Source organism: Musca domestica, unplaced genomic scaffold, assembly GCF_030504385.1.
Source record: "Musca domestica strain aabys unplaced genomic scaffold, Musca_domestica.polishedcontigs.V.1.1 16, whole genome shotgun sequence".
Classification (NCBI taxonomy): domain Eukaryota; kingdom Metazoa; phylum Arthropoda; class Insecta; order Diptera; family Muscidae; genus Musca; species Musca domestica.
The window spans coordinates 5,376,680-5,387,848 of NW_026712219.1; the positions used below are offsets into that span (position 1 = coordinate 5,376,680).

Below are 11,169 nucleotides of genomic sequence, written 5' to 3' on the forward strand. Positions count from 1 at the left end.
ATGGGGGCTATACGAAGACGTGGACCTGCACAGAAAATTTTCTGTGTTAGACTGTAGTATTCATTTCGCTATAGTTATCAAAATACCGAATATCAGGAGGAACCGTTATATGTGTATGTGTGCAAAATTTTAGCCTTCTATCTCAATTAGTTCGATAGGTGATTACAACAGACAGACAGATGGACAGACGGACAGAAAGACGGACATCGCTAAATCGACTTAGAATTTTACGCTGATCAAGAATATATATACTTTGTTGGGTCTGACATGAGTATTTCGAGGAATGACAAAGTTAATATACCCTCCAAAATATGGTGGAGGGTATACAAAAAATTAAATATATATGTACTAAATACCAAATGCTTTTTCAAGACATAATCATAGGGGAAAGTATGTAAAATTCAATAGATTCTCAATTTCCAATTTATTTATTTATCTATTTATGCGCCATCTATCTCCAGGGTATAACGCGCCAACCAGGAATGGTGTCATCATACGTATAAGTTATATCCAAGCATTCCTGCCAAACAACTTTGGCCTCAATTAAACGGCGCAAAATATTGCCTGTTCTTGGATTATATTTATTATCCCATAGATGGAGTTTTTCAAGCGGCAACGGTTTCTTCATGGTTAATAGAATCATTGATACAGCCTCTGGTCCAATATTATTATTTTCTATAAATAATACCTCCAAACTTATACCAGAGCTAAGATACTTCGAAACAATTTCTCCACCATGTGTACCCAGGCCACAACCGCTCATATTTAAATGTTTCAAATTTCCTGAAAAGGAAATTGCTTTGAGTAGGTGCTCTGCACCATCTGGACCAATTTTGTTAAAGGCCACATTTAATTTCGACAATTTAGATTCTATGTTGTATAAATATTCTGCAATGATTTCCATGTCATCCGAATTCATTTCACACATTTCCATTTCGATGGACTGCAATTTATTTTGCCATATTAGCGAGGATATGAGAAGGGCGATTTTTTGGGAATCTAAACTTAAAGTGGCGCCCAATAAACGATTGCAAATGAAAGTCTTTAACGTTTTGGATTTGTGTACTCCATCGGCTAGATTCGCAAAGTTATATTGAGTAACACTGCAATAGCCAATGTGAAGATGTTGAAGTGTGTTTGAATTAATGATAATATGTCGAAGCCACTCTATAGCACAGTCATCTAATGGAGTTCCTGGAAGATAAAAATGTAAAAAAGTAATTCATTATTTAATAAGAAAATAAAAATATGTAAAAATATATAATAATAATAATAATAATAATAATAATAATAATAATAATAATAATAATAAAAATAAGTGCCAAATTTCATCCCATTTGGGCAAATATTAGACGTTTGGTGCGCAATAAAAGGTAAATTGGACGAAGTTATATATGGGAGCTACACCCAAATCTGAAACGATCTCGATAAAATTTAGCAAAGGTATATCTGAGCTGTATTAGATATATTTTGTAAAATATAGTTGTTACAGAGTACATATTACGGCTACGGAGGACAAAAATAACAAATCGGAAGAACAATATATATGGGAGCTGAACCAATTTCGATCAAATTTGGCATACTTATTTGCAGGCCTAATTTGGTTGTATGTGCAAAATTGCATACTATTCGGGCGTTTGGTGCACAATAAAAAGCAAATCGGACTAAGATATATATGGGAGCTATATCTAAATTTTTACCGTTTATCTCTAATTTCAATAGGGTTCGTCCTTGAGCCAAACAAATAATTTGTGGAAAATTTCATCTGGATCGCGCAACAAATGCGAACTGTACTTTGTTTACAAAAATACATGGACGGACGGACAGACGGGCGGACATGCATAAATCGACTCAGAATGTGATTTTTTGCAGATCATCAAAAGGAACTATGGGTCTATCTCGTTTCCTTTTGCCTGTTACAAACAAATGCACAAAGACGTAAAACGCTGATCAACTTGAGGTGTAGGGTATAAATAGATTCAGAAGAGCTAACTGCCGAATTTGGTTTTGTCCGTCTCTGATGAGAAAACATTCGTTGTCCAGAAGTTTGTAAACAAACAAAATGATCATTTTTGCTTGCCAAAGAGGTCAGCTGAAAATGTGCATTTTCGGTTGGCCACCAGAACTCAAGCGACGGCCATGGTGATGATGTGGGCCGCCATAACAGCCGATTGTCGCTCTCCGCTTGTATTAATCGACCGTGGCAGAGCAACATTCGGGCAGCGTGTGGCGGTTTGGTATTTAGAGAAGGATAGGTATTGGTTTTATGAACTTGTGTTATAATTACTGTGAATGCGAGCGTTTAGATATCGATGCCGCTTAAAGTTAACTATGGGTTAAGGGTAACTATGGGTTAAGGGTAACTATGGGTTAGACAATGGAAGTTGTTGGAAATTGAGTTGTTGGAAATACATGCTATATCGTGTACGAAAAGTACTAAATTCGGTGGGAAGCATTAGGATAACTATGAGCATATAGCTTTTAAATAAGCAAGGTCACATTGTGCAAGTCGGTATGCAAGGCAACTATTTTCGATGTGTGTCGAAATTAGTCGTTCAATTTATAAATTGAAATTATGAACTGGTGGACTTTATTACCTTCTAGTTGGGGTTAAATACCACACATAAATCCTTTTAATATGAATTAATTTGTAAAACTCACTGGTCAGCCAATAGACTTACAAATTCGAAAGTGAATCGAAATGGCACGCATCTTAGTTAAAAACAAAGCGTTTCGCTATTAATTCATTTATAAATTTTATATATGTAGATCATAATTCTACTCACCCTCTAATACCAACTCTTCCACATGCATACAATCGACATTTTTTGCAAGCATCTCAAAAAATCCACTCGGTAAATTCATCAGTTTCAACTTAATACATTTAATTGTATTCAGACTTTCAACAATCTTCTCGATCAATTCGAATTCGCTGGCCAACAATTGTAGTCCCACTATTTTAACACTCAGCAATTGTGATCGTAAGTTAATAAACTCAATGATCGTGCCTAAATCTCGTACGGGATCATATAAACGCTGCATACGTTCTTCGAAACACAATCTTTCGAATACAAAATTACGATACGGTCGCTGGTCATATTCACGCTGCCAACAATCCAATAGAAGTACAGATAATTCACGATATTTTTGCGGTTTTGCTAAGCTATAACAGGGCACAATGCTATCGCACATTATACGAAATTAATAATTTTATTTATTCAACAAAATAACAATTGACAGACACATGGCACAATTTCATTTTCATTTGTCAATAAATCATTACCAACAGTAGTGCCTAAAAGTATGCTTCGCTTCGTTTCAAAGTACATGTCTTTGGAGCGTATTTACACAAGTATTACAAGGAAAATAATGCAGTTACTATCCTTTATAACAAGTAAACCAGTAATGAAAGTCCTAAAGTCGGGCGGGGCCGACATTTTGATACCCTACACCACTTTGCTAATTAGTAGTAGATAATTAATAGTAGAGCTCCACATAACAAAAGTTTTTATGGGAAAATTCAATCACACACGCTATGATTATAATTATAATTTAAAGTTCAAAGGACTAAATATGCCGAAGCATTTGTATCTTTTAAATTCGGGCTTGAATTGCCCATTTGGTGCAAAATTAATTTGAAATCTGATAAAGATATATATGGAAGCTATATCCAAATCTGAACCGATCTCGGTAAAATTTGGCAAAGATATTTCTGAGCTGCATTTGATATATTTCCCCAAATATTGTTGTTACAGAGTGCATTTTACGGCTGCGGAGGACAAAAATAACAAATCGGATGAACAATATATATGTGAGCTATAGCTATATCTTAACCGATTTCGATCAAGTTTGGCATGCTTATTTTCAGGCCTAATTTGATATATTTCCCTGAATATCGTTGTTACGGAGTGCGTATTACGGCTATGGACAACAAATACTACAAATCGGATGAACAATATATATGGGAGCTATAGCTATATCTGAACCGATCTTCACCAAATTTAACATACTAGCTTCTGGACCCAATTCGGTCGTAAGTGCCAAATTTCATCCCATTTGGGCAATTATTAGACGTTTGGTGCACAATAAAAGGTAAATCGGACGAAGTTGTATATGGGAGATATATCCAAATCTTAATCGATCTCTATAAAATTTTGCAAAGTTATTTCTGAGCTGCATTTAATATATTTGCCCAAATTTTGTTGTTACAGAGTGCATATTACGGCTGCGGAGGACAAAAATAACAAATCGGTTGAACAATATATATGGGAGGTATAGCTTTATCTGAACCGATTTCATTTCATCAAATTTGGCATACTTATTTTTAGGCCTAATTTGGTGGTATGTGCAAAATTTCATACTATTCGGACTGATATTACACGTTTGGTGCCCAATAAAAAGCAAATCGGACGAAGATATATATGGGAGGTATATCTAATTTTTTACCGATTATCTCCAATTCCAATAGGGTTCGTCCTTGGGCCAAACAAATGATATGTGCAAAATTTCATCTCAATCGGATAATAAATGCGACCACTATGTGGTGTAGGGTATCAAAAGCAGGAAGTTCGGCCGGGCCGAACTTTGAATACCCTCCCCCAATGGGAACGAATTTGGAAATTTAAAAAAACAAATCCGTTAAAAATTCTGATAAAATCTTAAAAACTCCGAATGTAGCCGTTATATTGGGGTCTATACGAAGACGTGGGCCTGCATAGGCATTGTTTTTCATACGCCATTACCACATTCAAATACGAAACTTGAAAAAATAGCTAAAATCATCAAAATACCGTATATAGTGAGGTACTGTTATATCAGTTCTGTCCCAGGCTGTCGTACCCATTAGGAACTTCAAATACGATATCTCAAACAATTTCGGTGAATATTGTATCTAAAATAGTCAAAATACCAAATATCGGGGGTGGGGGGGTCTACAGTTATATGGGGGATATACGATATGGTGAACTTATTTAGACAATACACTTCCAGGAGGTTAAGTACTCATAAGGATCTTCTAGTATGAGTTTTTAAGAAAATTTCATTGAAAATTTGGCTACAAACATCAAAATACCGAATATCGGAGGGTGCAGTTATATAGAGCTATACGATATCGTGGACCGATATAGCCAATCTTCGAACTTGACCTGCAGACAAAAGACTGATATGAAAGCTACAATTCTATCTTTATTCGTTTTGACTTTTGCGTGATTACAAAAGACGGACAGACGGGCGGACGGACAGGGTTAAATCGTCTTAGAATTTTAGGCTGATCAAAAATATATATATTTTGCTGGGTCTAAAATTATTATTTTGATGAGTTAGAAACGGAATACTATGTGTTGTGGAGGGTAAAAAAGTGTCCTGGGGGTGGGAAATTATAAGTGATGGTGATAGTATTTGGTTAATAGGTAAAAATCACAAAATGGTTTTGGTTTCCAAGGTGTGGTGTGAAGATAGAATGCATCGGTCCACCTCCCCCACAAAGGGTCAAATTTTGTAGATCCACGGAACTCATAAAACGTGAAATTAATATCCGATTCCATTCAGACTTAGCACATCTCAATATTTCCATCACCACAAAATCTGTTATAAAGAGGATAGAGGTCGGGCCATTCCTTCTTGTACCTCCCCCACAAAGGGTCAAATTTTTAAATAACCAAAACGATTATAAAATCCGAAACACTGCCACTTGATTTTATTACTTCAGAATAGTCGAAAATTCCCTTTAAAAGTTTAAATTAAATGTTCTGACAGTCTTTTAAGTACGTCTAAAGCTTACTTGTTTCTATAAATCACACAAAAGATCTGTTTATATTCGAAGCTGTAAAAATTGTAATTATGTCGCTATTTATTCATATTGCATTTATTTTAAACAAAAAGACTACATTAAAATAATTTAAAATTACTTCCAATCACCCACTTCATAATCCCACTGCGATGAAATCCCCTCAATGGGATTCATTTCCAAAGCAATGATTCTCTTCAACTGAGCCTGTCGGCGATCTTCATCAAAGGTGTCGGGCAAATCACGATGATACCAATTAACAAAGGCGGTCCACACCACACCAATGGCACATGCCCATAATCCTACACCCAAGTGGTGTTTCCATTCCCCAGTTGGTGCCTTAAATTCTGCAAATGTCTGGCAAAAACTATAACGATATAGGGTTTTAATATCTTCCTTCGATAATTTCTTCCAATCGCCTTTTTCCTTTTCTCGCAGAGCACAAATTGTGGCGTCTGGTTCCCGAAAACGTATAGCTGGCATTGGAAATTCGGCTACATCACAATAAATGGGTGCTCCATTCACCCCAAATCCAACATATTCACGTTTGCCACATTTGGTGTTGGTGAAATCGAAAGAGGTGTAGCGTTTTTGAGGGGCAAGTCGCGGGAAGTGGTTTAGATATTTAATCAGACCTTGGCGAGCGATAAGTTTTTCGATTTGAAGAGCCATTCTTTTATTTTGAAATGATTTACTTCAGTTCTTGTCAAATTTCACTTTTTTGTCAAAGGCAATAAGTTCAATGTGGACTGTGATTTGAAGTTGAAATTTAGAATATTTTAGTATAGATATATTCATGGTATTTCTACCATGGATATATTTAAGGTTAAAATGTTAACTTTTTGCCACAAAAACACTGTGAAACACAAAAAAAATATGTAAAAAATGCAGCATATTTTTAATTTAAAAATAGAAGAAGCGTGTATCGGCGTTTTAAAATTTAACATCGCAAAGTAATCTAAATAGAGGGGGCAAGTTTCCCATCTTCTACACTTTTTAAAATAGCTAATAATACACATACGGGGCTGCAACCAACAGTTATATCAGCAGAAATCCTTCGAAAAGTAAAGATAAATGGCTCGTGAGCCGAACTTCTTGAAATATTCCATTCGGCAAATTATGAAAAATGAGCTCGGGGTAAAACCATTGAAATTCCAAAAAGTGCAAGAACTCACCGCAACATCAGAATAAATGCCGAATATTATCGCAAAAATATTCTGGAGGGTGTATTAAAGCCAAAACATTTTGGCCACAGACCTAAGACATTCGATCAGGACTCAGCACGCGCCACCAAAAAATGGTTACAAACATGAGGTTCCTCGCTTTATTTCCAGCGCACAATGGCCACCTAAATCTCCGGATATCAATCCGTTGGACTATTGTTCTGAGTATTTTGGAAAGCAAGGTTGGCACTAAAAAATACCAAAGTGTTGATCACCTCAAGCAAGCGCTTCGCCGGGAATGGACCAAAATACTGCAGAGCAACATTCTGGCAGCGTGTGACGGTTTAATTGGCCGTTTGAAGGCCATAATTCGAACAAATCTCGACTTATTCTTAAATTTGATGTTATTTCCGACATTTTTTTTCATTAAATAAAATTAAAAAAAAATGTAGAAATTATGGCGTTTAACTTTGTTGCAGTTTTTTTATCTCACTCTGTATTTCATTAAATAAAATTAAAAAAAAATGTAGAAATTATGGCGTTTAACTTTGTTGCAGTTTTTTTATCTCACTCTGTATAGCTATATCTGAACCGATTTTCTCCAAATCTGAGGAAATTGTTTCTAGGCTAAATTCGGTCGGAAGTGCCATCGAAATGAAATCGGATAAAGGTATGTATGGGATATCCAAATCTTAACCGATCTTGATTTGGCAGAGGTATTTCTGGGATATATCTAAATATCATTCTTGTGGAATGCATATTACGAACGTTAGGGACTTAAACATCAGTTGAAACATATATATGGGAGCTATAGCTATATCTGGTAATTTGGGCTGATATTGGACATTTGGTACATAATTAACCCGAAATCGGTTGAAGGTATATATTGGAGCTATAATTAAATTTTAACCGTTTCTAATCAATTTCAATAGGGTTTGTCTTTGGGACAAACAAATATTATTTGAACCAGTAAGGAAAGCTCAAAAGTCGGGCGGGGCCGACTATATGATACCCTACACCACTATGCATATTTAGTTGAGCTCTCGTAAAAAGGTTTATACAGGGCATTTCAGAGCTCTATGAGATATTTGGTACAAACTCAAAATCTATCTAATTCTAAATTCAAAATGAAAATCTATCGTGCATTTTACGAACATAGCTATCTCTGAACCGGGTTTCTCCAAATTTGACGTATTAGCTTCTAGACTGAATTCGGTCTTATGTACGAAAATTCAGGTGATTTGGGCTGATATTGACCATTTAGTGCACAATTAACCTGAAATCGATAGAATAATGTGAAGAGTATCCTATGCTATGCTATATCCAAATCTGAACAGATTTTGATAAAATTAAAATCGACTATTTTTGGGCTTTATCTGATATCTGGTACCAAATATCATTCCTGTGAAGAGTATATTACGAATGTAAGGGACTTAAAGAGCAATTTGGATGAAACATATATATGGGAGCTAGAGCTATATCTGAACCGATTTTTACTAAAATTGGTGTACTTGATTCTAAGCTGGTTTCGGTCGGATTTGCCAAAATTGATGCTATTACGGCCATTTGGTGGTCAATCACCCGAAATCGGATGAAGATATATAAGGGAGCTATATCCAAATCTGAACCGATTTCGATAAAATTTAAAACAGCTATTCCTGTGCTCCATCTAATACCTGGTACCAAATATCACGATTGTGGAGTGAATATTACGAATGTAACAGTACGTTTATATATATGAGGGTTAACCCACTGGATTTGGATTTAAATTGTCATATCCATTACTTTTACTTCAAATAAATCCTCTCAAAGTAGGTTAACCTTATGAAAAGTTCTAACGTAAACATGGCATAAGGGACTAAAACACTAAATCGGATGAAACATATATATGGTTGCTATATCTATATCTGAACCAATTTTCACTAAATTTGATATACTTGCTTCTAGGCTGAATTTGGTCCGATGTACTAAAATTCAGTCTATTCGGACTTATATCGGCCATTTGGTGCACAATTAACCCGAAATCGGATAAAGATATATATGGGAGCTATATCCAAATCTGAACCGATTTTGATAAAATTACAAACAGATATTTCTGGGCTGTATCTTATATCTGGTACCAAATATCACGGTTGTGGAGTGCATAGTAGGAATGTGAGGGACTTAAAGATCAAATCGGATAAAATATATATATGGGAGCTATCTGAACCAAATTTGATATACTTTCTTCTAGGCCGATCTCGGTTGGGTGTGCCAAAATTCAGGTAATTTGGACTGATAGTGGACATTTGATGCACATTTAACACGTAATCGGATGAAGATATATATGGGAGCTATATTTAAATTTGATCCGATTCTCACCAATTTCAATAGGGTTCGTCCTTGGGCCAAAAAAATATTGTTTGGAAAATTTCATCTCAATCGGATAATAAATGCGACCTGCATTTTGTTCACAAGAATACATGGACAGACGGACGGACGGACAGACGGACTGACATGCATAAATCGACTCAGAAAGTGATTCTATGAAGGTTCTCAAAAGTAACTATGGGTCTATCTCGTTTCCTTCTCCATGTTACAAACAAATGCACAAAGGCATAATACCCTTACCACTATGTGGTGTAGGGTATAACCAGTAAAGAAAGTCCTAAAGTCAGGCGGGGCCGTCTTTATAATACCCTACACCACTTTGCTAATTTTGTAGAGCTCCACATTAGAATTTAAAGATTTTATGGGAGAATTATGATGATTATAATTATATTATGATTATAATTGTAATTTAAAGTTCAAAGCACTAAATATGCCGAAGCATTTGTATCTTTTGAATTCGGACATGTATTGCCCAGTTGGTGCGAAATTAATTTGAAATCGGATAAATATATATATGGGAACTATATCCAAATCTGAACCGATCTCGATAAAATTTGGCAAAGATATTTCTGAGCTGTATTTGATATATTTCCCTGAATATCGTTGTTACGGAGTGCATATTACGGCTGTGGGTAACAAATACAATCGGATGAACAATATATATGGTAGCTATAACTATATCTGAACCGATCTTCACCAAATTTGGCATACTACCTTCTAGACTAAATTCGGTCGTATGTGCCAAATTCCATCCCATTTGGAAAAATATTAGACGTTTGGTGCACAATAAATGGTAAATCGGACGAAGTTATATATGGGAGCTATATCCAAATCTGAACCGATCTCGATAAAATTTAGCAAGGGTATTTCTGAGCTGCATTTGATGTATTTGCCCAAATATTGTTGTTACAGAGTGCATATTACGGCTGCGGAGGACAAAAATAACAAATCGGATGAACAATATATATGGGAGCTATAGCTATATCTGAACCGATTTCGATAAAATTTGGCATACTTATTTTCAGCCCTAATTTGGTTTTATGTGCAAAATTCCATACTATTCGGGCTAATACTACACGTTTGGTGCACAATAAAAGGCAAATCGGACGAAGATATATATGGGAGCTATATCGAAATTTTTACCGATTATCTCCAATTTCAATAGGGTTCGTCCTTGGGCCAAACAAATGTTGTTTGGAAAATTTCATCTCAATCGGATAATAAATGCGACCTGCATTTTGTTCACAAGAATACATGGACAGACGGACGGACGGACAGACGGACAGACGGACTGACATGCATAAATCAACTCAGAAAGTGATTCTATGCAGATCATCAAAAGGAACTATGGGTCTATCTCGTTTCCTTTTGCCTGTTACAAACAAATGCACAAAGACATAATACCCTGACCACCTTGTGGTGTAGGGTATAAAAATTTATAATAAATGCGACCTGGAGACGGACTAACATGCATAAATCAACTCAAAAAGTGATTCTATGAGGATCCTCAAAATATCCATCTCGCTTCCTTCTCTATGTTACAAACGAATACACAAAGACATAATACCCTTTCCACTATGTGGTGTAGGGTATAAAAATCGACAACTATTGTCCTTAAAAAAAGAAATATTATTTGAATTCTACATTTATAGCTCTTGTAGTCCTTATGAAAATTTTATTTAAAATCCGTGATTATTGCTACTTTAGAATTTTAACTAAAATCCACTGAAAACCTATTACTTAATACTTTAATCCAGATTACACAAAAAAAAGTTCTTTCAAAAAAAAAATTATTTTTTACAATTTACTAAAAATTTTATATCTAATAACTCCCCGTTGTAGTGACACTGC

General features: G+C 35.4%; 2 protein-coding genes across 2 annotated transcripts; both read right to left on the reverse strand.

The window, feature by feature from the left end:
* Positions 1-395: 395 nt before the first annotated feature.
* On the reverse strand, positions 396-3,256 carry LOC101888029 (NACHT, LRR and PYD domains-containing protein 5). Its single transcript, XM_005188607.3, has 2 exons — positions 2,787-3,256; positions 396-1,194 (listed from the first exon to the last, which is right to left on the reverse strand). The coding sequence occupies exons 1-2, from the start codon at positions 3,190-3,192 to the stop codon at positions 452-454; spliced, it is 1,149 nt and encodes a 382-aa protein (XP_005188664.1). The 5' UTR covers positions 3,193-3,256; the 3' UTR covers positions 396-451.
* A 2,574-nt stretch (positions 3,257-5,830) lies between these two features.
* Positions 5,831-6,533, reverse strand: LOC101887860 (cytochrome c oxidase subunit 4 isoform 2, mitochondrial). Its single transcript, XM_005188606.4, has one exon. It carries the CDS (start codon positions 6,455-6,457, stop codon positions 5,903-5,905), a length of 555 nt encoding a protein of 184 aa, XP_005188663.1. The 5' UTR covers positions 6,458-6,533; the 3' UTR covers positions 5,831-5,902.
* Positions 6,534-11,169: the final 4,636 nt, after the last annotated feature.